The 25,437-nt window shown below is 45.8% G+C and overlaps 2 protein-coding genes across 4 annotated transcripts in view; one reads left to right on the top strand and one right to left on the bottom strand.

Annotated features, from left to right (window-relative positions):
- Positions 1-1,980: 1,980 nt before the first annotated feature.
- LOC147128432 (transforming growth factor beta-3 proprotein-like) lies at positions 1,981-8,739 on the bottom strand. Of its 3 annotated transcripts, none has more exons than XM_086019519.1 (7): positions 8,203-8,739; positions 5,111-5,274; positions 3,699-3,828; positions 3,507-3,614; positions 3,272-3,437; positions 2,952-3,121; positions 1,981-2,774 (listed from the first exon to the last, which is right to left on the bottom strand). In XM_086019519.1, the coding sequence occupies exons 1-7, from the start codon at positions 8,549-8,551 to the stop codon at positions 2,620-2,622; spliced, it is 1,242 nt and encodes a 413-aa protein (XP_085875645.1). In that variant the 5' UTR covers positions 8,552-8,739; the 3' UTR covers positions 1,981-2,619. The 3 variants fall into 3 exon arrangements, with proteins under 3 accessions (XP_085875645.1, XP_085875647.1, XP_085875646.1); XM_086019521.1 differs by having other exon boundaries at positions 1,981-2,773; positions 2,938-3,105; XM_086019520.1 differs by having other exon boundaries at positions 2,952-3,105; positions 8,203-8,738.
- A 14,636-nt stretch (positions 8,740-23,375) lies between these two features.
- Positions 23,376-25,437, top strand: part of LOC147128431 (steroid hormone receptor ERR2-like) — a 40,046-nt gene continuing 37,984 nt past the window's right edge. The window contains exon 1 of the mRNA XM_086018775.1: positions 23,376-23,453. The gene's annotated coding sequence lies outside the window, so the exon portion shown is untranslated. The remainder of the gene's footprint in view (positions 23,454-25,437) is intronic.

Below are 25,437 nucleotides of genomic sequence, written 5' to 3'. Positions count from 1 at the left end.
ATTAAAATTTTGCATTCAAAAATTGTTGGGACTTTTGAAATTTCGTAGTTGAATTTTTTTGGCTTGACACGATATCAAATTTCACATTGAAAATGCTGATTTGGTTTCACATTCAAGCGTTCTGTGAAATGAAATTCCAGAGGGAAGAATACTGGCCTGACTTGACGGCGCAAAAGAAAAAATCTCTGATTCAAAGATTTGCAGAATTGAACATGTTTGACATGAAATTTCCCATTTAAAAGTGATCTGACTTGAAATTTCTATTGACAGCCACCTGATGTCATGTTCAAAAATACTGTTTTGAAATTTCATGTTTAAGCATGTTCTGATTTAAAATTCTGTCTTCAAAAATTGTGGGACGTGACACTACACAGTTCAAATTATATGGCTTGTCATGACATTTGACTCGAAATGTATCAAAAGCAATCTGACTGGTAGTTTCATATTCAAATTTAAAACTTCCATCTTGAAATTGATCAAAGGTTCATCAAACCCTCTGTTTTCAGAGTTGCCATTTAATGATTCTCAAAGGCTAAATTTCTCGATTTTGAAATTTCACAAAAAAAAAAAAATCTGCCTTGAAAGGTCTCATTGAACAGCATGTGTGTGGGCTGCCGTCCTCGCGTGTGTGTGTGCGCGTGACCAGAACTAGAGCCACAAACACGTCGGTTTGCAGACACCTCAACCTTGCTAAGCCACTCTTTCAGGGCTAAAGTGCGTTTTGTCGTCGCCAAGCTGCTCCCGGGCTCGTTTTTGAAGAAGGCGGTGTAGGGGGGGGGGCGGCCGCCGCGTTTGAAGAGCCGCTTGTTGACTCGGCTCTTTTGTCTTTGCGTCAGAGTTCACCTCTCATTGCTGCTGACAGGGAACACTCGCGGGCCGAGCGCACACAAGGCAATTGCCTTTGTCCGCCTGTCGGAACTCGTTAGCCGGCCCGCAACGACCATCCGCTCGTCTGCGGTGACCGTCACACTTGTGAATGCTGTCAATTGACTTTGCCAAGTGCACTGGCTCAAAAATGATGTTTTTATTTTCGTTCTGTACGTGTGTATGTGATGCTTGGAATACCGGGAAGGCAAAATGCTAAGTTGAATAATGACTTTAAAAAAAGTTGGGAATTTTTGCACCGTAATTAAAAATGCAAAGAATATTTCAAATTCAGCCTTAAAATTCACTTGAGAATTCACATTTAAAAAAAAAAAAAAAAAGGAATTTGATGTGAAACTTAACATTAGAGATTTGTCTGACTTGAACTTTCACATTTGAAAAATGGAAAGCGTCTTTAGAGGTATACGTACATGTTCTGCGAAAATTCTTGGACTCAAAATTTCTTGATTAATGGTTTGAAATTTCACTTTGAAAACTTCAGTCTGGAAACTGCATAGTCAAAACTTAAGTCTTAAACTTTTCACGTTCAAATTTTCAATAAAAATTTGTACGGAAAAATTCACCGAAAAATGATCCGAACAAGATGGCACCCGTATAAGTAGCACTTTCAAAAGTTCTTGAAATGCATTTTAGAGCTATATTAAGTTCGCTGAAAATGCTCAGACTCAAAATTTCGTTTTTTAAATTTGACCTTCAAACTTTCTGACATGAAAATTGACATTCAAAGCTTCTGTTTGGAAAGTGTGCGCTCAAAATGTCTGTCTTAGTTTTGCACTCAAAATTTCGGACTTTTTTTAATTCAAATTTTTAAACAAAGTTTGAAAACTTTTGTTAGTTTTAGACATTGAAAATGTCTTACTTGAAAAGTCACATTGAAGAAAAATGTCAAATTCCCTCTTCCCACTGAACTTGAAATGTTAAAAATTCTATGGCTTAAAATGTTGTGCCCAAAATGAGCCACTTGAAATATAATTAAAAAATGAAGTTAAAAAATAGATGTCATGAAAATTTCCTTTGAAATACTTCTCTGACAATGTCATGTTCAGCGATTTCCCCGACTTGAAATGACAAAAACGGAGAAAAAGTTTGAAAAAGTCCCTTTTCCATTTCTTTTTAATAACAATCATTATCAACAAATCAACCATTACTGCTCAAAAAAACAATAACCAAAGTGCCGTTTTATGGCTCTTGCTTTCTCCGACATAGGCGTCAAGAAGTGAAATTGAGAAACAAGAAGTGGATTACATGACTGTGGGGTTTGCTGTCTGACAATAAGAGGAAGAAGATGCGACACTGACGTGGGACGAACGGGACACCGTTTGTTACATTACGGGTCAATCTCATCAAATGTTATTGCCCACACAATATCTTGCGATATCTTCCCCTTTTTTTTTTTTTTTGGTCATCTTTTTAAAGGTAGACTTTTCAAATACAGCTCTGGTGTTGGATCTTATTACATTGCGCAGGAGTCCCTAATGTTTTGGCCAGAAATAAGGACTACGTACTATGACGGTCCTTGAAGGGAACGCTTGGTTCTAAGTTGCATCACCAGTTTAGTACCAGTACTTTTCCACCCTGATTTTGAATTTGAAACGAAAAACAACACACGATAAAAACAAATAGAGACACTCATCGTTTCCAGCTTCAAGTCCCCCCCCACCCCCCGAAAAAGAAGTCATTCGATTTGAATCCGTGCCGAGGCGAGCTAACGCTGCGTCTCCGCAGTCTCCTCAGCTACATTTGCAAGACTTGACGATCATGTTGGAAAGCTGCTCCACTTTGGGGGTCCGTCCCGAATAGTAGAGGATGGTGAGGGGCTCCAGTTCTTGGGGGACGCAGCACGGCGAAGCCGACGCCTCCGGGTTCAGAGTGTTGTACAGGCTCAGCAGCTTCGACACACGGGAGACACACTTGTGGTAAAACGTGCCGAAACTAAGAGAAGGCCCCGAGCAATTCGGATTCTGCCCATAAATGATCATGGAAATATTTGGCCAGGGATCAAACGCTGGCGTCAGGAAAACCCGTCCCACTCTAAAAGTTGTAATTTGTGAAATGTGGTTTCTTACCGAGCTGTGCGGCGTGTCGGAACTCCTCAGGTAGGGGCAAGGCCCCGAGCAGTAGTTGGCGTCGTAACCGCTCGGCTCGTGGATCCATTTCCAGTTCAGGTCGCGCCGGAAGTCGATGTGAAGCCGGCGGACGCAGCAGCTCTCCTCCGTATTTCTGTGCGCGAATGGGTCTGACGTTTGAATCGACAACGTTGAATGGTCTTTTCACATTTGTACGTGTTGCCGCGCCCCAAGCCTTCATTTATAGAGCATTTGTCCCGAATTTGAAAACGATATTCCAAGGCATTTACAAGCAACGGCGGTCTTAAAGTGGTTCTTACGAGAAGCAGTAGTTGGTGTCCAGCGCTCTCTTGCGCCTGTGCGACGACTTTGACTCGAGGCGGTGAGGCGGGATCATCATGAGGATGAGGTGCGGCAGGTTCTGTTCCTTGTTCCTCTTCAGCTGGCTGAGGTCCAAGCGACTCTGCTCCTCCTCGCCGTCCACGCCTTGGTTAGACAAAAGCGCAAGCGCTGACGCCGCCGTCCACACTTTAAGGAGGTTTACGACTGGGATACCTTTGAACTTGACGTCCAGAACCTCGTTCTCGTTGTCGATGATGTCGCCATTGGGGCTGAAGGTGTGGCAGGGGCAGTGCACGCTCATTTCCAATCCCAGATTGCTTCCTGGTAACACATCAAAGAAACGTCGGGGCGATCAAAGACCGTCTTGTCGGAAAACCAGAGCAAAGACCTGGATCTAATCCCCACCTCTGTTGGTCAGCCATTCCCGAACGGTGTCAGTCACGTCGAAGGAGACCCAGTCGGGCGTGCCTTTGGTCAGCACGTTTTTGGCGCTGATGTAGCGTTGTTTCCTGATGTGTTCGTTAGGCCGCACGATCTGCAAAAGCCGCACAAAATGACTGTCAAAAGTTGGGAACATGAATAGAATAGGATTGATAATCTAGTTGCGTTTATTTACCCAACAGAGAGAGTCCGCAGTGTTTATTTGAAGCTAAACATGATACTGTCCATAGATTGGTCGATGGCAAACTTTCTGACTCATGCGTGCCAGCAGTTGATTTGAAGTAAGGCATTTATTTTGATGGAGTTGGATACAAGCTGTTTCTCAATTTGCGATCTTAAATTCTTGTAATCTTGCGAAACGTCAGTCGCGGCCCAAGTCTCGTTCCAGTTGAAAGCGCGCGTAAACCAAGAATGCACGGAATACCTGGACGTTGATCTTGTCTGCTAGCTTAAAGCAAGGATGCATCGCTTGGCCACTTGTGAAGACTTGGCTGGGAAAATATCCCAAGATGCATTTCTTGCTGTTACCCAAATGGCTGAGGAGAGGACTCGCGTTTGGAAGTTTTTTCTTTCTCTGCTTTCTTGATTTTGAGAAATGGATTCTGACAGTCACCTGGTCTAATTTTCTGTATTTTTCGATGAGGCACTTTTCTAAAAGGATTACGCATCCAAATATTAATCGGGGCTTGGCGTTGGGAGTTTTGCGTGTGCTACATGTCCGGTGTCATTTATTTGCCGCGTTTTGGCCACTCGGCCGCTGGTGAGATCAGCGCTTTGTTCGTCTACCAGGTACACCTGGAGACAATTACAGTATGTTTGGATCCAAAAGACATACGGGATGGTCACCCGAGTGCTTGTTTGTCCATCCGTTGGCAGCACGCAATAGAGCTGGCAGACTCTGGGTCTGTTAGGCATCACCGTACATTGGTCTTGACGGGCGCGAGTACTCCTGGAGTGCCCGTTTGGGAAGTGAAACGTATGTGCCACGTAAAAAGCCGTGACAATCTGTTTGGTATTAGGAGTGGTCATTATTTTTGGATGGGTCCCTCATGTTGAGGACATTAAAACCGAATAACAGGGCCTTAATGACATTTCCTTGGACAAGCGCGTTACATAAATCCACTTGGCATACGAGAGCGCAGTTTTTAGATTAGCATCTAAAATATCAAATATTTGGTGGGGGACACATGAGAAGTGGACTTTCAGTATAATAACCTAGCCCAACTCCTGCTAAGCATTCAGTTTCCCGCCCTTTGGTCCGGCTCGGAAACCAGCATTTCTGGACGGAAGCCACGCAGGAAGGACCAGATTTACCTCGTTCTCCACATTGTAGTGGGAGGAGGGATGAGGGTGAGGTTAACAGTACCTTTACGCACCTGGTAGAGCTCAATCCGCTGTTCATTCCGCCTGGCGCTGCTGTTGGGAACCCGCAGGGCTCGGAACTCGGCTCTGAAGAGGTTGGTGGCGTTCCTTTCCATGGCGGAGATGTTGAAGCGGAACACCTTTGATGTGATGCCTTTCGGGCAGTAGGACAGGTCGTCTGCAATGGGCAGGACAAAGGAAAGCTTAATCGTTCAAAACGTAAAATGTTCGTTTTTTTCTATTTTAAACCGGTGACAACCCCCACATATAAAGATAGCTGCAACTTTTCCTGGCTTTTTCTGACTTTTCGAGGGAGCGAGGGGCTTAAAGTCCACGGATGCATTCCACCGAACTTGGTTATGTCATTGTTGTGTAATCCTTGCTTGGCCGCAAAACAATCGCTATCGCCCTCACACTCCAATCAACACCGCGGACGAGGCTCCGAAAGGCAGCATTCTTCCCTGCCAGTCTGGGGGATAATGACAAAGGCGTAGATGCCGTGCGCGTTTCGCTGCAGAGGACTTTGCGGTCCACAGGAAAGCCAAGTCCATTGCATCACACGCCTCCCTTTGAAGTAAACAGGTGCTCTTTTCAAGCTCACTCCAAAACAGTCCTGACAGTTTCAAATGTGCCACATGTGTCTTTTGAGCTCCATAAAAACAAAAAGCGAAAAAAAAAAAAAAAAAAAAAAAAATCTCTTTGCTATAGAACTTGGCGATAACTGTGCCCAACTGTGCCGTGCTGCGATCCATACATGAGCTGTAAACCATCTGTCGGCCTCATTTTATGTGACAGTGTCTCAGCTAAAAGTGCAGCGCCGGCATTTTAATGTGTTTTTCTTTGAAAGGCATCTAAAATGATCTCATTCAGTACGTGCGTCGAGTTACGTGCTTATTAGCGCGCTGGCATGTATACGCCGGAGTGAACAATTATCCAATTCAGAAGAGTTTTTCAAGCATAAACACGCAAAAAACGGACTCAAATCACGACTTGCGGCAATGAATTTATGTGTTTATACACTCCAAAATGCCAATGGTAGAGTAAAGGTTCGACTGATTAATCGACGCGCACTGATGATTGTAGCTTGAAGCCAGTTCATCGGCGGTGTCTCAAGAGCGTGCTGGTATTTGACCAAAACATGATACCGGTAGCATGGTCACTCGGTCACAAACTATCCAAATCTATCCTCGAATGTAACAGAAGCACAAATGCTACGAACGGCCATCTGAAAAGGCTCAGGCTAATGCTAGCAGACTAACAGCCTAAATCCTCACGTCAGCAAATTCACCAAACGCGCTACCGGACAGAGAAAAGCCAGATCATTTTACTGTGGCGTTTGCCTAGCATAGCTAGCATCAGTAGCTTTCCGCTCTGATGTGACTTCACAAAGCGGAGAAGAGCATAGAAGTAGCTATTCATGTTCTGAGGGGGGGAAAAAAGTTAGCGTCAGTTAGCTAGCTTCGGCTGGTTCCCGCTCTGATGTGACTTCGCAAAGCGGAGAAGAGCAGAGAAGTAGCTACCAGTGTTTTGAGGAAAAAAAGTAATTGGCAAAGTTAAGCATCAGTTAGGTAGCATCAGTTGATTGTATTTGGAGGCTGAAGGCAAACACGATAGCAAGTCGACAACTTAAAAAGTACAGAAATGACATCGATCAGTCGACTTTGACTGTCATCGCAAAGCGTCGGCTACAAAAACAATCGTAATCATTCATCCCATGAATATAAAGTCCCATCCGTGCGTCATTCTCGTACAGTCAACAACTGTCTGCTAGCATCGTGGCAATGCTCGTCACACTCACCAGATGTCATTGAAATCTCCTGCCTCCTTCTTGTCCACCGAGTGCTATTTTAGTCCTTGAGTGAGTGCATTGATTCAACTTTTAAATCCTCATTCACGGAGATGCTGGTCGAGCAGTTGAACTTAGCTAGCGCTATCTCATTGTGTGTGGGTGTGTTGCAATGAGTCATGTGTGAAAGATTTGCTGGGCATTACTTTCGTGACAGAATAGAGGAAAGGAAATAACCAGGACAAATCTCTTTGTGCGGGCCTAGCATGGAGGTCCTTTCATCATGTTGCGCTTCCTGTCCACTTTTTTTCCCCACCCTCGCTCGCTCCCCTGAAGGCATCATCATCATCATCGTGTGTCTGACGATGACCGCACAGGAAATCGGAAAATCTGGAATCGGCGTGGAACAGGAGAGCGGCGGCGCTCGCCGCCGCTTTATTAGGCACACTTGCGCAATCCAATGATGTACATGCACGTCCGTAGACGACCGCAATGTACAGTGTACCACCAGGCGTCCTCACGTTGGTATACAGGAGACTGGATAGAGCAAAACTCGTCAGGTTTTAATAATCGTTTGATTGATAGATCGGGGTGTTGAGGTACATCTGCACAAGCGAATCAGATGCCATACAAGAGTCCCCTCAGAAAAGTGCTGATTTTACAAAAACAGCATTGCTGTAGTACTGATGGTAACTTAAGTGAGACCAAATATTGTAAGCACATCTAAATTGTGTTTGCCGCTGTTCTGCACCAGTTCAAACAGTAACAAACATAAAATAATAGCTGTGCATACAAATTGAGCATTATCGTCCTCATAAAGTGTTGAGTACAACTCTGGCATTAGTGGGATGAAGTGCACCTAATGCGTTTCTAATATTTTGGAGGCCTTAGCGACACCCGAACCATAACATTAGGTACACGTGGTCAAGCGAATAAGATACAATATCGAAGTCCCGATATGAAAGTGCTAAATTTGGAAAAATGAGTAACATCGCTGTAATATGTACGCAAGTGTGACAAAATACTGCAAATCTATCTCAGACAGTATTATTTAGCCTCATTCTGCACCACCTGTATCAACATATTGGTAAATTATGTTGAATGCCTTAGCTACACCCTAACTGCAAGATTAAAGTACACATGCAGATCCCATACAAAAGTTCCTGATTTTCGAAAAAGCAACATTGATATTTTGCTAACTTATTAGTGGGCCAAAATATTGCACATTTTTTCTCTGTGTTCTCCTGCGTCGTTCGGCACCATTTCATTGTAATGGCGGTGCCTTTTCATTTTTGAATTTGGCTTTTTTTTTTAACTCACTGCTCTCGGTGGGCCCGTAGACCATGTTGAACCTGTAGACCTCCTTGGCGTAGTACTCGCTGTCGGTGCCGTCGGCGCCGCACATCTCCTGCCGCTGTCGCCCGAGCTCCTCCAGCAGCTCCCGGGTGCTGTTGTACAGAGCCCGCACCTGCTGGGGCACCTTGGCGGGGCCGTGGGCGTGCGGGGGGCCGCTCAGCCGCAGCTTGCTGAGGATCTGGCCGCGGATGGCCTCCACCCGCTTCCTCTTGACGTGGTCCATGTCCACGGCGGCGCAGGTGGACAGCGGCGAGCTGAGCGTGGCGCAGTGGAGCAGCAGCAGGGCGCACAGCAAAGCTTTGCACGCGTGCATCCTGCCCGCCGGGGGTTCGAACCGCGACCCTTTTCACGCGAGCCCTTTTAAAAAGCTCCCCTGCAAAGAAGAAATCCACGTGGTTTTAGAGCCACCAAGACAAAGTTTCCGCTTGAGAAAAAGGCCCAAAAAGTTGACATGCTTGTGTTGAGTAGTCCACGATGGAGTCAGTTTGGATGGTGGGAAATGAGATTAGGGCTTTTTATGAGAGCCCACATGCGCTGCGCTGTGACGATGGAGGAGAGGCCCGGCCCCAACAACCCCCCCCCCCCCCCCCAACCACCCACCCACACACACACTGGCACCCCCACCAGCAGACAACCACTGTGACTCAGCCACGTGAGAGAAGCTTTTGTTTTTCTATTTGGAGCAGATTAGTCACTTTCTAGCTATTCTTAGGGCTCAGATTTCCGCACTATTATCATGTTTTTCCCTGGAAAGTGGACAAAATCAGCTGCTTGGCCTTTCAATAAGCTGCCTAAGGCGCCGCCATGTGGCCACGTAAAGAATTGAATGGCTTTTTTTTTTTACGCTTTGCTTTTACAAACCACCACATTGAGAAGTCATTCAAATGTGATTGAAGTGTAGCCTTTCGGCCTAAAAGAAATAGGTTGAGTAAAAAAAAAAAAAATAAATAAAAAAATTGTGCTAACACTTAGCATTCTGGAATATCAGCCATTTTATATTGTATGCAGTTAAAACAACCCTCTTTCTCTCTCTTTTGAAGTGGCTACTTTTGACTTTTAGGTCTTGATTAGACAGATGAATGCATTTTTCTGTTGCGCTCAGAAGAAAAGAAGCAGAAAATTGGCAGCTCTCCCTTTGAGTTGAGTCCACGTTTCCACGTCTAATCAAGCATGCGGACACGTCCACCGGACGCCGTAGTAGTCCAAGCGACTGTCTGGGGATTCCCAGACATGATCCCAGACGGTGAAAGTTCACATTTACTATGAGTGTTTCCCCCGCCGGTGACCTCACTGCTGAGTGAGTCACTCTCCGACGACAAAATCTGATGAGCAAACCAAAAAAAAAAACAAAAAAAAAACAGGCAACCTCGCACTGGAACATTGTCCTCATGTGGCCCTGTATTTCTTTGTCGAGTTTGAAAACTGGGGCGAGGGGTCTTGAGTCACATTCGGGGCTAGGAATGCTAACAGGAGGACCCGTCAAGTCCGGAATGATGATGATGATGATGATGATGCAAGTCAAATGAGTCATGTGATGCCTCTGCCATGCGCGTGAGTCACCGCTCGTCTTGTGAAAGGGCCGCAAAGCGCTACGACAGCGGCCAGACGAGCCGATGACATCATTCCCGGCCGGCCAAAGCTCACGTTGACACCCCATCATCATTATTATTAATACGGAGATATTATGTCGCAGATTTTTTAGCAATCATTTTTAAATGGGTTTTTACAGTAGACTGCCGTTTTCAAAGTTGGACTTTGACTCGCAACCTTTCAGTCTAGTACCACTTTGCCCCGCGGCACTGAATGCTACTAGAAGACATGCAGCGTCATAGAAGAAGAAGGGCAAGGATAATATTGTTGTGTACCTTTTTTTATGGAATCATATGAATGCTGTGGGATGATACGGGTGAAAAATGGGGAGTGATATGGAATTTTATTGAAAGATTTGGACTGATGTTGAATGGTTATGAGTTATATGAATGATGTCAAATTGATCGATGTGGAATGATCTAGAATAAAATGGAATGGTGTGGAAATGGAAATTATGATGGTGAAAAATGTGGAATGATGTTGCAAGATTTGGCTTTTGGACAGAAGTTAAATTGTGTTGGTTGATATGGAATCATAGAATCATATGGAATGATGTGGAAATGGCATTGAATGATTCTGGAATTATGTTGGTGAAAAATGCGGAATGATATTGCAAGATTTGGCTTTTGGACGGAAGTTGAAAAAAGTGAGGAGAATGAAACAAATAGTTTAGAATATGTTTTTAAAATCTTTTTTCTTTTTCATTGCCACTCTCTAGTGTGGATTTCCATTTGTTGCATGTGAGTCTGGAACATGATCCCACTGTATCATTTATTGTCACGCTGATATTTTGCTTGTCCTGTTTTAGTTGCTATCTTTCTTGATTGATGCGCGTTTTCTTTTGTCCATAAGGGGGCAGAAGAGGAGCATCCTAACAAGCATGTAGATCCTATCCTCACCTGAATTTGAACCATTTTGAAAAATAACCGGATTGTTTTTTTCCCCCGCAATATTGCGATTTGATTTTTTTTCAAGCTCCTCTTCCCGTATATTTTTGGCAAGCAGTAATTTAATCTGTATTGCATTGACTGTACAAAAATGTTTTGGTCCTGTAAACTAGGATTAGCGTTTCCATGAGGTTCCGACTCCATGTCTTGTCACCACTAATCCAAAGTTAAGCAAGTGTGCGATCACCTTTTGCAATACTTTCCTTCCTTCCTCGGCCGGCGTGCTCCCCTAAAACGGCCCCCGTGGAGGCGCCGTGATGTCACCGAGCTTGCGCGCCGCTTTCTGCTGAGTTCAGGCCTTTTGTGGCAAGCAGAGGACGAGGTGCTCTTGAGCCCTCGCATGAATGTCAAGTGATTGTCCGCCCGGGCCAGCCGCGTCAAAGCTACGAGGCGCTTACAACTCGGCGGGGGTCGCGATACGTTTACGTTTCTCAGGACGGTTGCTTTTGTTTGGACTTTTGTTGTTTTAATTAGTTTTGGGAGCAAGTTTGTTTGTTTGTATTGGTTTTTATTGTGTTTTGGATCATTCTATTAGTTTTAGTGTTAGTTTTATTTTTTTTAATATATGGGGGTCACTAAGTAGTGCGTAACAAAGTAAGGTAGACTACAATTCTCAAACGACTGTTTCACCCTCCTTCTGTACGCATGTACAGCAATATAAAAAGTACATTTAACATTTTACAGTACATTTAAAATGGCGTCTGATAGCTCTTGTATGTTATTAACTGCCCAAAAACGACAACGAAGGACATTTCTGCTATAATTATAGTTCGTTTTGGTTAGTTTTATAAAATTAAAGTGTCGTTTATGCTAGTTTTTGTTTTGTTTTGTTTTCTCAAAGCATTTTTGTTTTTCATTTCCTGAATGAAAATGTATTTTTTTCTTTCAACTTTAGTATTACTTCGTTTTTGTTCACTATAATAACCTTGGTACTCGGACGGAGCGACGAGGATTAACCGCCATGTTTGCGGGAATGTGGATTTTCGCTCGTGATTCACCGGCTAATTTCGAAAACAGGCAAAGATCATCCGAGTTTTGTTTTGTTGTTGTTGTTGTTTTTTTTTTCCATTTTTTTTTCCACACATTAACATATTACAATCACATATAAAAGGGGAATTATTTTGCCATTGAATTTTCCCCTTCCAGTTTTAACCGCCTCACACACGCCCACCTATCGTGTTCCCGTAAACTCTGCGACCACAATGAGGAAATCGACTTTTGGAAGCTGGACGGCCAGAAACGGCTCGCTTGGCACAGCAACTGCCATTAACAAACCCCCCCCCCCCCAAAAAAAAAAAAAAAAAAAACACGCAAAAACTTTATTGGAAGTTGACCAATTAGAAACAGACACTGGAGAGTCCATGCGTCTGCTGTCTGGATTTGGACGGCAACATGGATGGCTTTGATACTGTACGTGTTCGCTCGCATACATTACGCACGCGCGCACACCCGTAATGCTATAGTACATGCATTGTCCACGGACACGCGCACACACACACGGCAGAGCCGGCCAGATTAGAGTTGGCGTCGTCGTGGCCGAGTCTAGACAGGAAGCCGGTCTATGCCAGATTAGGGATTTTCTGCTTAACGCACACGGACACACACACGCGCGCGCACGCACCGCTTGTTCTGCGTTTGAGTCAGGAGAGGGCTGCTAAGTGTGTTTTCTTTCCTTTTGTTTTCGCTGTCTTTGCTCATCAAATACAAAACGCCAACATGCAGACAACGGGGAACAACACACCTACAGACACTTGGGTGTGACACGCACGCACACACTCACAGAGTAAATATTTAGAATATTTGTCACAAAGCTTTTTTTTTAAAAAAATATGATAAAGTTGTGTGAGTTGGCCATTTTCCGTGTCTATTGTAGTTTTTTTTTTTTTTTTTTTTTTTTTTGTGCGAAGTTTGACGGCGTCCTTCCCGGGCTCCGTCCCGTCGCGCGTGTCCAAATTCAAGCCAGCCCCTACCGCTCTCATCTGCTCACCTGCGAGGCCCTGCCAGGCCGCGGCCGCCACCTTTCAACCCTCACAGATGGGGCTGCATAATAAGACACGCACACGCACACACACATTGGTGGCCATTTTGATGGGCTGTGCTATAAGGCGTAGAAAGCCGGCGTGTCGGTTGGACCCGCGTTGACCTTTCAGAGCATGTGCGGCTGTTTTTTTTTTTTGCATTGTGTGTATGTGTGTGTGGCCGAATAGCAACGTGCGTGTCGATAAACAAATCTTGAGTGTGTGTCTGGCCTGCAGCCAATGACCCGCATGCGCCGTATGTCAGCGTGTATGAATATGTATACATAAGGTCACCCGTTTGAATATTCATGACCTCCAAAGCGCCGTATAGATGAGCGTTATTTAAAAAAAACAACAAAAAAAAACCGAAAAAAGCCGCCTAATGTCGCTTTTCAACTCGTCGGCACTTTTCTCACACATTCCCAAATGAAGCTGTGGAAAACGTCTGACTTTGTTTTCGGCATCCACCAGCAGAGGTCAGCATCCCGCCAAGGAGGAAAAGCACAAAATGCCAAATGCTAAATCTTCTAAGTCGCAACGTTCACACTCACTCTATATTTTTATTTAGATATTTGTTTGAGATATTGTGCAGTACTAATTATAATAATAAAAGAAATACATGCATTCAAATTCTAATATTAACCTTTGGAATAAATTAATCTTCTTTTTGCAACTAATTCCATGGTGATTCAGAAGTTATCGATGTATATGGATGATAATATACATGTAAATATGAGCCTTCCATGTTGTCCAGTCAGGCCCACCTGACATCTGCGGTCAAGTATATTTTATTTCAGTCACTTCCTGCTTCTGTCCACTCGATAGTCTTCTTCATTTCTCACATGAGTGCCTTTCTTATCATCCCCTTGCCCCCCCCCCCCCCCCCCCACTCTTGCATGCCCCCCCCCCACCTCGGCGGGCAGCTAAAACCGATAAAACATTCCAATATTCTGTTCAACACGGGCGGCCTCTGCCATGTGTCCCGCCCGATGCGATGCCGCCTGGCTAATTATGGGAATAACTCAGCCGTCAGCGGCGAGGCCGGCTCGCCTTTCTCAGGAGGTCAGGCCGGGTAGAGTGCAGAGGAAACGCGGGGGGGGGTGGGTCAAGGTGAAGCCCCCTCCCGCTCGCTGTCAGTCCAGAGGACGCGGCGCGGATGTCGGCGCGATGCCGATGACGGCCGTTGGCCGCCATTGTTTATTTGCGCGGCCTTGACTGACAGGCGGCCGCTGCGAAGGTCGAAGCGGGATGCGCCTCGGACCGTGTTCGCAATAATTGCAGCTGATTTGCTGGGAAAAGGCATTTAACACTGACCATGTGTTAGATAGAACGGGGAATTACACGTTATGTATTTACAGTAGCTTTGCTTTAGCCTCCTTTAGCTCAATGCTAGCACAGTGGGAAATGTCATAGACAGGCTAACGAATAGCATCTGTAAGCAAGGGATGTTTGAACACAAACGGTGCAGCACAGCATCACGCAAAGACAGGCAATATGACAGCAGTCACGGGCATGTATTCTTTATCCTCTGCAAAGACGACTCACATCGCGGCAGCTTTCTGAGTCACTTAAAGTAGATGTGAACGTCTTGGTTTGTGGCTGCGTGACTGTGTTAGACCGCCCCCCGGTGGCCAAGTCACGCAGACCAAGAGGATTTGCAGTGAATTAAGCAGGATGCAAAAAACTGCATTTTTGGACCTTTTTTACAGCAACAGCAAATTTCAAAAGCTAAACAGCACATTTTAATCAGAGATGTCCTTGTGTCCCTGAATGTCTTTTTGACGATTAAGAAAAAAAAAATGCAAAATGTAGTTTACAATTTTTCTTTTGACATTTTTTGTAGAGGCAATTCTGAGATGAGGCGCAAAAGATAATCAGTGATATAGCGGGGGAAGACTGTAGTTCTCTTTTGAACACGCGGAGGGGAAAAAAAAAAAAAAAGCCTGTCCTGCACTCGAGCTTCTCCATCACTTGCTCCATATATAGCTTTTCATTTCAGTTTTATTTCCCACATTCGCCAAGCAAGCAAGTTTACCCCCGCCCCGCTTCATCGAACCCGTGTTCTCGCCGGCTCTCGTCCGCCTGCCTGCTTTCCTCGACGCTCCTGCTGTCCGGCCCTCTGCGGGTTTCACCGCGACCCGCTGACCCGCCAACAACTATAAATATTTATTTGCGTCAGCTTGTCGGTAAAAATAACCGTATTACAACGCCGTGTCCTGGAGCGGCTCCAGGAGAGTCAGCATTTGAGGGAGCCCCCGCGCGCCCACATGTTTGATAGCTTTGTGGCCCGCGCCAATCAGGAGACACTTAGCCACAGCGTCCTCTGGGTCCTAAAACGTGGATTTGTGGACACGGACGGCGGTTTGGGGCAAATGCGCAGTGGGAGCTCCTGCCCGCGTCCTCCCTCCTCTGCCGCCAATCTGTCTGCATGAAAGCTTCAAATGAAAATAAAGCTCTTGTAAATTCAACGCACCGCAGAGAAGAACGACACATTTCAGAGAGAAAAAAAAAATTAAAGAAAATAAAAATCAAGTAGCCTATTTAAGTGGCCCCTGTCCACACACTCGCTGTAACAATCACTTGTTTTGATCTTCTTCTTCAATCTTCTCAGCATGACGTGCAGACACTCATGGCCAACAACGAGACGCTCTAAAGCAGCCGCGGCAGCCTGTAGCCCGATCCGCGCACTAGCTGTCAAATTAGACAAAATTCCAGCACTTTTGCATTTCTCTCCGTGATATGCACACACTCACAGCTGACAACGAGGCACTCTAAAGTGGCCACGCCAGCCCGACTGTCCACCTGTTGGCTGCCACTTTGGAATTTTTTTTTTTTTACCTCACTCTTTTGCCTTTCTCTCCATGATGTGCGCACACTCACGCCTGACAACGAGGCACTCTCAAGTGGCCACGCCATCCCCAAGCCTCGGTCCACATGCTGGCTGCCATGACAGGATTTTATTGATTTGTTATTTATTTATTTTTTTTAACCTCATAACAGTGTAGAGCATCTCTCAGTTCTCTTTTGTTTGTTTGTTTTTATTTTACGGCGAGTCTCAAGTTTCACCCGGCAACTCCTCTCCGATTCCCTCCTTCACCCACCCACCCCTCCACAATGCAATAAATGTCCGGCCATCATTTATTTTAATTCAATCCCCCCCCACCCCCACCACCCCCCCTCCTCCAGCATGCTGGTTGGCTCTCCCGGTGCACAGATGAAATGGACGGCTAACCTTGTCGGACAAGGACGCGCGTGCCGTCTGCCGTCAGCCGCTGACTTATTCGCCATTCTTGCGGCGTCGAGGAGAGGCCGAGATGATGAAGAGAAATAGTCTGGCATGCAAATTGCCGCCGCTGCCATGTCCAATGAGGAGGCCCTGGCGGAGGCTGTCACCGTGGAAACGGCGGACGGGATGACGGGGGTGGCTGGGGGGGGGGGGGTCCCCCCAGAAAACTCTTGTGATTTATTTGGCAAAGTGAGAGCTGATGAGAGCGAGAGAAAGAGAGTGTGCGATCTAATTAGACGTGAGCGAGGTTGAGACGACTTGAGGACGAGTGGAATGAAAGTGGAGAGCGGCTACAGGTGTCTCGTTACGGACGTCGTCTCAGTGAGGCTGCTAGCTGACTCAAAGCTCCTCCGGCACATTGCAAGCGACACGTGATCATTTGCTGAAAAGTGTTCCTACATGTAAGGGGCAAAAAAAAAAAAAAAGTTTTGTTTACTTTTTTTTTGGGGGGGGGGGGGTTTCGGGGGGAACTACTCTAATGTTCGTACCATTCAGGACATGCAGGCTGCCATTTTCCACATTCCAAATGTGGAATTTTCTGACAGTTCAGAATTTACCTCCCACTTCCTCAATACCCCAAATTTCAATTTTCAAAACATAATTCTCAAATTCCCGTTTTGGGAAATGTGGCAACATGTACTTCGGTCTTAAGGTTCGTCACAATGACCTCATCCTAGTTTTTATTTTTTTATTTTTAAGTATGTATTTTATGTTTGATATTAGGCTAATAAAAAAGGGGTCAAGAGGTATCTTCCTCTCTTTCGGTGATTAAAGTCAAGTCAACCTTCTGCTCAATATCATTGAAAAGCTGTGGGGCCACTAGAGGACAGCATTCAACTACAGGCAGCGTTTCCTCACATATTTCTCATCCCATTTTAAAACATTTCAACATGATTAATTGCGAAAAAAAAAAAAAAAAAAAAAAGCCCTTCAGCTAAATGTACACAAGTTTGGGTATTTTATTTTCTATCATTAGTAACAAAAAAAACTGAATTTGTGACCTCATGACCTCAGTATGACCTGAAAAAAAAATCCTCTTTGGGTGATGACATTATCTTTTGTGTATTTAAAATAGCTCCTCCGCCTTCTCTAACTGATGAGCGCACGCTCACGACTGACAACGAGGCACTCTAAACCTGCCACGCCCAGTACGAAGCCCCGGTCCGCGGCCTGACTGTCAAATCAAACCTAAAAAAAAATAAAAAAAATTCTAAGAAGTCTCAGCTCCTCACTCATCCGGTTTTCTCTGCCTGACGTGCGCACACTCACGGCCAACAACGAGGCACTCTAAAGCGGCCACGAGGAAAAATTAGCATCGTGCGCCCCATCAAAACTTCGATTCAACCACCGAGACGGTCCCACAAAGCTTCGTAGTCAGAGGTTGCGGCAAGCTCTGTGCTACTTACGTGGCAACGGCTAGCTAGTAACGAGCTTCGGCTGGCTACTAGTCCACCAAAACGCGTTTGCGAAGTCGCTCCTAAGTCGGCGATTAGCGGATGAGCGACACTTCAGTCAAGTGGAAAGATGGAGAAGCCAAATGCTAATTGCTAAGCTAACCTAAGATTGACACGTAACTGCGAAATGAAGTGATTAAGGCAATTTGATAAGTGTCTGGACTCCGGAGAGAAAATGTCTCGCCAAATAAAAACCGAAACCGGAAATGAAGTGAACGTCTTGGAATGGTCGCGTAGCCCGGCAGTTATCGCGCCGTTCTGGCCATTGGCGTAATGACCCTTGCGGTTTGCGAAAGGCGAAGAGGTGAGGGGGTGAGGGGAGATGAGGGACCCCCAGGGAGCGTCGTAAAACACCGGCGACATGCCGGCCCTCGTTTGTCATCTGCCGCCACCGTGTCACTCATTCGTCTTGGTTAGGGTGCTCGGCTGGCTTTTAATAGATATTTGACGTCACCATCTGCTCTCGCTCGTGTCACCTTTTTTTTCTTTTTTTTTTTTTTTTTTTTAGTACAGGTCATTTTCAAGTAATAGTTTCAAAATGCGGGTCAAAATAAATTAACCGCAGTGTAATGGAAGAACAATAAATGATGCATATCGTCTTTAAAATATTTCCCCTGTATGTGTCATTTTTAAGATTAAATGTCTTTTTTTTTTTTTGCTTTCCCAATGTTTCTAAGTTACACATTGAGTGCAGACACATATTACGCTTATTAGAATAGCCGACACGGTGAGGTGGGTGGCAAGCCTGACATAAATGATTCCCCCCCCAAAAAAAAAAAAAGAAAATACATTTGACAAACTATTTGCACTCTATTTAGTAGTAATAGTAGTCGTAGTATTAAGTAGTGTGTGTGTGTGTGTGTGTGTGTCATCGCTTCTACTCCTAAATTTTACATTTGACGTGACAAACCCTTTGGTCAATCACAAGCTTCTTGTAATGGTCACATTTGAAAAGACCAGCCATGCTTTTGTTTTTAAATCTTTGCAATCTCGTTCATATTGCAATACAATATTAAGAGTGCTATTTCCCTTACTAAAAAAAAAAAAAAAAATTACATCATGTTGTTTTTGTCAAACTGGAACGGCATGTTCCAATGCGGGAAGAGGGTTTTAGTGTGAGTGTTTTGAGTTCCGAGCATGGTGACAGAAAACATCAAACTTGCATCTCAAAGCGCCACTGTAATGCAGCGTTTCAAATCCCGTTTTTCCTGGACACTCAAGAAAGCGTCCCGTCTCGTGGGACGACTTTTCTGCTGCTCTTCTCCACCCGTCATGTAACCCACCATATACTCATCACACATCTTCCCTCCTGGGACATTGACATTTTTTTTTGTTTTTTTTTGTTTGTTTCCATTCTAAGTGCCCAACACATAGTGGAGCCCTGCAGGAGTTTATTGACCCCTGCCCGGTCCAAGTCTGGTTTTCCTCTTTGTGCGAGGACGGTTCACGCGTTTGTTTGCGGGCAGGACGCCTTTCCGGGCGGGCGTCGGAGCGAGCGTAACGCGCGTCCCGTGGCTTTTTTTGTGTGTAAGAGCGCGAGGCCGAGATTAGCGCGCGGGGTCCCCCGGGGTCCGGCTTGTCACTCCATTTCCTAAATTGACAGCGGGAGAAACTCTATTCCAGCCGACGTGATAAACGAGACGGCGGAGGAGGAGGAGAGAGAGGGGAGTGATAAATGGCGGAGGCCGCCAGGAATCAGGGCAGATGAAAGTTGTTGGCGGCTGAAAAATGACTGACAGCTCATTATGTGGAGAGACAAAAAAAAAAAAAAAAAAAAAAAAAAAACCACGCACTCACGCACACACACGGGGAAGAAGCAGCTTTCAAGTGGATCTTGTGATGTCCAGCTCAATCGCAACAGCAACGGCACCTCGGCGCTCCTCGTCGGTTGCCCGGCTGTCGTGCAAGTCTCGGAACGCCACAAGATCATCATTGAAGCCTTTTTATAGTAGACAGCGGATAGAAAAAAGTCTACACACCCCCAGTTCAAATGCCTGTTTTTAAGAGATTTTTTTTTTTTTTTTTTGCAGTCAGTACGAGCAGATAGGACTTTTGGGAGAATATATTCAAGTGAAAAGTAAACGTCTCCAAAAAGAAAGTGCTTGCACAAGTGTGCACACCCATTGATCACTGGCATTTCCTTGTGGTCCCAATCAACCAATCACATTCCAACTTGTTTTAAATGTCAACACGCGCTTTTCGGAACACTGAATGTTATGAAATTCTAGTTGCTTTCTATTATAATTACACTGGTCAACATATTTATGCTACATTTTTTTAATCAGTGATGCATCTAGACTTTTCTAGATTTATTTTTTTGGGGGGGGCGGCAAATCTGCTCTTGTTTTTTCATTTGCGCATCAAGTTTTCATAATACTAATACATATTTAGAAATATTTACGAATTAAGGGTTAAGTTCTACAACAGATGGAATTTTTTTTTTTTTTCTACAACCTCATAGCAATGAATTACAACCCATGGTAAAATCCGGATTGCGCAAACTTATATAGGTCAGACGTTACAAACAAGAAGTGAAAATACCTGGCAAAAAAAAGTATATGAAACCAGCATCCAAAATATGTTGAGGAACATATCAAGCCACATTAGCCGTTATTCGACTTTTTATATGGCTACCGTTTTGTTTTCCTGTTTGAGCAAAAGGGAAGCATCTCTTTGCCGGTATGTGCTGCTGTTTTGTTTAGCAACAGAGTCCGAATGGGCTTAAATGTCCACAAACTGGCCATTTTTTTTTTTTTTTCTCTCTCTGCCTCATCGATTCGAGCGAGGCGTTTATCTCCCTGACGTGCGTCGATTAGAGGCGCGGCGTCCGTGTGAGGAGGATGTCATCATTGGCTGTCTCTTTTGCAGCATCGTCTCGCGACGACGCGCAGCTACCTTCCTCGCTCGCGCCCCCCCCCCCCCCCCCCCCCCCCCCCCCCCAACCAAACACCCTGTCCTCGGGCCTGCTGCCCCAGGGGCTCATGGGATGCGAGCGCTCCCTGGGGCTGTCGCTTTCGCAGCCTGCGAAAGCGAGCTAGCGAGGCATGCGGCATCTCTCGGCGTGCTTGATGTCGCTAGAATGGAAATATGCATAAGTGGGGAGAGGCATTGAGGGACTTTGGGGCCCCGAGAAGTACAAATATTTTAATAACAAACACTTGCCGGCTGTTTTTTTTCTTTTTTTCTTTTCTTTTTTTCTTTCCCCCGGCAGTAACGGCACCTTGACTTATTATTCTTCCGCGGCGCGCGGCGCTCAGTCTGCCTCCTTTTGACTGCCAGCCGTTTTTGGCGGCGCCCAAAGTTTTCCTCCGCCGTCCTTTGGAGAAGTGTCGTTAATCAAAAGTCAAAGTCACCTCAGATCTCACATTAGAATAGGCCAGTTTAGCTGCAGCTGAAATTGCGCCTGACCCCTCTTTGCCCCCAGCACTTATTCAAAATCAGCCCGCGCGGCCATCGGGGGGCTAAAACAACTCAATTGAGGGAGGTTGCGAGAAGCCGGGAGGGGCGGGCTGCAAAAAAAAAAAAAAAAAAAAAAAAAAAAGAAAAAAAGCCCAATAAAGCAATGTCAACTAGTAATCTCCTGGGTTTCGTCGAGCTTTCTAATGTCCCGCTGGCTGACTTATAGCTTCGTATGTGCTAGAAATGGAAATGATAAAGAGTTTTTTACTCGCGGCAAGAAGGACCAAAATAATCCCCGCCCAAAATCTTTCTTTTACAGCCGTGATGGATCCTCGCATTACTCATCGTTAGGTGACTACATGAGCAACGTGTCATCAATACCAGTTAGGTGAAAAAAAAAAATGCAAATGCTGCAATCAACCTGGCTGAGAACCACGTGGTTATCGGGAAGTCCGAAACGATGGCCACATTTTTGTCCTTCCTTTCTTTTGCCAGGTCCCCAAAAATCTACCGGCGGGTTCACCTAGTTGCAGATTATTTTTCTATTTTTTTTTTAGCAATTTTTTTTTTTTTTTTTTTTTACACACACATAGCGGAGATCCACTGTATTCCTTTCCGGAAGTAACGCTGTCATCTTCCGTTAGCATTTCCATGCTAGCAATAAGCTAGCGCACCGTTTGGTATGCTTTAGTGTTTTGGTCTTCGAATAGAGCATTTTTTATTCTTTTTTGTTTTATGAGTCAGTTATACAGTAAACTACCTCAGAGGGACACTTTAAAAACAGTGTTTTGATAAGTTTACAGTGTGAAGGCAGTGTTAATTTTTAAAAAAAAAAAAGCAAACTTTTTGTGCTCTCACGCATTGAAAATGCAAGTTCACTGTTTCTCTGTCTATTTTTCTGACGTGGAAAATGACATCTAAATCCAGCCGCCCTGGGGGGAAAAAAAAAAAAATTGTCGTAATTTGGCCGAGTGAAGCATCTCTCAGGTGTGCCGATGCTTGACAGCGGCGTTGATGATGCGGTAGTGAAGCAAGGCAAGGTCTGTGTGTGTGCGCGCGTGCCCGCCCGCGCGCGTGTCTGTACTCGCTCCTGTATGATCTTATTATCTGTCAGCCAATTTAACAGAGAGGCCTTCGGGGAGTGACAATGGGGATGTTGGGGAGGGAGGAGGAAGAGACGCGCACACACTCTTGCTCTAATTCCCACTGACCTCTGCAGCCTCGCCACAATGCCTGTTTTCGTATTTGATCGGAAAATCGATGCGCTTTCTGGCAGCCAACCATCCCCGTGAAGAATTAAAACAAGAAAAGCGTCAGTAGCGGTCACTCAGCGACGTCGCCGTGACTAAATGTCCTTTGCCATTTACGGCCCCTCCTGCGGCGACTCGCCCCCCCCCCCCCCCCCCCCCCGCCCCCGGCCCCCGCCCGCCCCGCTGCCACGTACGCACCATGAAATGAGACGGCAGACAAAACTAAACAAGAATTAAAGATGCGGGGAATTACGGCCGCGTCGGTGTGACGTGCGGCGAGGTGACACGCGTGAAAGGCGGCAATCAATTTAGCAGGAGAAAAGCACACTTTGGGACCGGAATATTTGATTGACGTGATAAGCGACGCGACATTGGTGCGTGTTTGGATTTGTCCGTTTTCACCATAGAAGAAAATAGAATACTTTCTTTTTTCACTCTACGGGCGATTTTAAACTTTGGCGGGATGTGCATTTGGTACATGGGCCTTTTAATCCCACAGGCAAGAAAGGATCATTTAACTAGATATGGGCATCGTTTGAATTGGAACGATTGCGGTTCCTCGTTTCGATTCTGGTTGCAAACGATTTTCGAGTTTTCTATTCTTTTCAGAGTGTCCAAACTACCGCCATTCCTTATTAGCGGCAAAAGTAACATTTGACGCAGTGGTGTTACCAGGATGCCAGGTGTGGGTGGGCATTAGTCTTACCTGGGGGGGGGGATTTGATTTGACTTAGAAGACATCCATAACTCAACAGTATGGACATGCTAGGTGGAAAAATATTTAGAACTACATCTGAACTACATCCGGTTTTCTTTGGGTGGGCAGAGCGTGTCCGTGGGTGGGCACTGCCCCCCCGGGCCCGGTACTGCCCCTGATTTGACGTGACATTTTTTAAAAATCAGCATCCCAAATACTTTTAGGAACACGTTCAAATTGCCGTTGACCGTCTCCGTCATCACCGCAGTGACTATCTGCCGGCGAAAAGCGGACTATGGAAATGTTCCCAAACGCGCCTTTGAATGACAAGGTCAAAGAGTGTCATCAGGCCTCCTTCTCCTGCCAGTCTTGAGGCCGTTTTTTTTTTTTTTTTCTCCGGGAACAGATGTTGACATCGCCAGCTGGACACGGCGACCTTGGGGGAATCTCAAAGGGGTGCTTCTTCTTTGGCTCCCCACCGGCGAAGCGATGGGCCACCGCAGCAGCCAGCGGATGGCCCTTGTCCGTGTGTGCGTGGAGCAGCTTTGTGTGTCATTCAAGCTCCAGTGAAAAGGTAGCAGCGAATCAATCACGTGGCCCGTGTAACACGCCGCTAAATGAAATTCAATGGGCTGATTGAGTGAGTGACGGAGGATTGGCGCGGAGACGCGCGGCGGCGGTAGTCCTGCTCTCAACGGAGTGCGTGTTTTTAAAAAAAAAAATAATGATAATTTAAAAAAAATGATCGCCGCACCCCGAAGAGCGGCTGCCCACATCTGCCCTCCCGGGATGCAGCAGCGTGTGTGTCCAAGTGTGTGTTGGCGCATTTGGCCGGCCGTGCGCTTAGCATCTGGGCACGCCCGGACCGCACGGTGAGCCAGGCCACTTTTAATCTGCCCAGCAAGGTCACCGCTTCGGCAAGGACGAGGCCGGACCACCCCCGTGACTCCCGACAACGGTGTGTGTGTGTGTGTGTGTGTGTGTGTGTGGGGGGGGTGTCCATAATAGATAGCAGCTGGCCGGGCTGTACTTCTTCACTTTGCCCGGGGCAGCGGTGTCCGGCCATCTTTCATTCCTTCCGCTGACCTAATGTGCTGTGTTAATAATAATGCCGGTCCCCCGCTCCAACAAACTCCGAGAGTCGATTAACGGAAAAAAAAAACCCCCAAAAAAAACCATTTATATTTACTGTGGGGCTTTGAGAAACCAAAACGAGTGACCACATATGAGTCAGTCAACAAGTCTTCCAAAAAAGAAAAAAAAAAAAAAAGCAAAGCATTTTAAATGCAAATGACCCAAATAAGATTAGCGAGGTAGGCAGTCTGCTCCCTGTTAATTATCGCACGCTGTAGTCAATTAACAGCACTAACGACGGGACACTTAGCGAGCGTTAACCCAATTTCCCACGGCTAGGGAGAGCGGCGAGGGGCTTCCGTCCATCTCTCCCGTTTCGTTCCACCGCTAAGATGATGCTGCTCCATCAAGCACCGAGTGCGGAGGAACAACCTAGACAAACTTTGCTCGTCTTTTTGTACTTTTCACCTAAATTACAAAGTATGAGTACTTTTTCAGAATTACAAATTGGGGGGCAGCGCGTGTGCAGGACTCGTATGTTGTGTGTGGGGGCGGGGGGGGGGGGGGGTGTAATTAGAACGGGCGAGATGCGTTAGCGGGGGATGCGGCTTTCCGCTTAACAGCGTTATCCTCGGCCGCCGTGGTGGCGCGCTCCGATTTAACACTTGTCACAAGGCCTCGGCTGTGAGAGGCATGGGTGACTGACAGGTCGAGACCCGGACGCCCGCCTCATTTTGCGGCGGCGCCCGACGCCTTGCGCGGGTGCGTCCAGGTGTGTGTGCGCGCGTGTTTGGAACCTGCTTCCGGCATGTACTTTTTCATTTTCATTTTACGGCAGGCAAAAAAGGTTTCGTTGTGACCTAAATGACTGAAGAGACTAAAGAAAAAAGGGCGCTCCGCAGGTTCTCGATTGGGTTCGGGTCAGGGGACGACGGTGGCCTCAAAAAGATTAGATGCTGTAGTATAGTAGGGATGGTCGATACCGATACCAAGTGACCGATACCGCTACATAAAATTTCAGTTGTAACCATGACAGATAATTTTAAAGACCTTTTTTTTTTTTTTTTTTTTCACCTCTTCAAATTAAGGAAAAATTTTAATTGGATTCAAGGTAAAATACAACCATATACCATTTATATTACAAAATATAGGTACATCAAAGTTAAAAAAAACTGTTTTGTACACACAAGAAAAGTGCTACGTTGTCTGCATTAAGCAGGAAAATTAGTCCTAACAAAAGCACTGACTAAAAACACCATTCAACTTTTTCGGAGTTGATGAAAGCGGCAAATGTGTCCAAATAGTCAGCGTACCACTTAAATTGAGTTGGTAAGGCGCGTTTCTCCCGACTCCCTCCAAAATGACACGCGCTAACATCAATCAAAATCGCACGGCGACCACGCCCGCCCATTGCCATCTATGAGCGTCAGCAGGAAGCGTGTCGGTGCCGATTGATCATCGATCTGGCGCCATCGACTCAAGCG

This window comes from Filicampus tigris, chromosome 20 (genome assembly GCF_054856515.1).
Source record: "Filicampus tigris isolate MCC_2025a chromosome 20, RoL_Ftig_1.0, whole genome shotgun sequence".
Lineage (NCBI taxonomy): Eukaryota > Metazoa > Chordata > Actinopteri > Syngnathiformes > Syngnathidae > Filicampus > Filicampus tigris.
Note: the sequence above shows the minus strand (reverse complement) of the source record. Positions and strands in the feature narration are given on the sequence as shown.

Coding starts and splice junctions, on each gene's coding strand:
- LOC147128432 (XM_086019519.1), bottom strand. CDS start 8,551: ATGCACGCGTGCAAAGCTTTGCTGTGCGCCCTGCTGCTGCTCCACTGC. Junction 3,829..5,110: donor AGCGGATTGAGCTCTACCAG/GTGCGTAAAGGT, acceptor CGGCTTTTGCAG/ATCGTGCGGCCTAACGAACA. Junction 3,615..3,698: donor GGAATGGCTGACCAACAGAG/GTGGGGATTAGA, acceptor ATGTGTTACCAG/GAAGCAATCTGGGATTGGAA.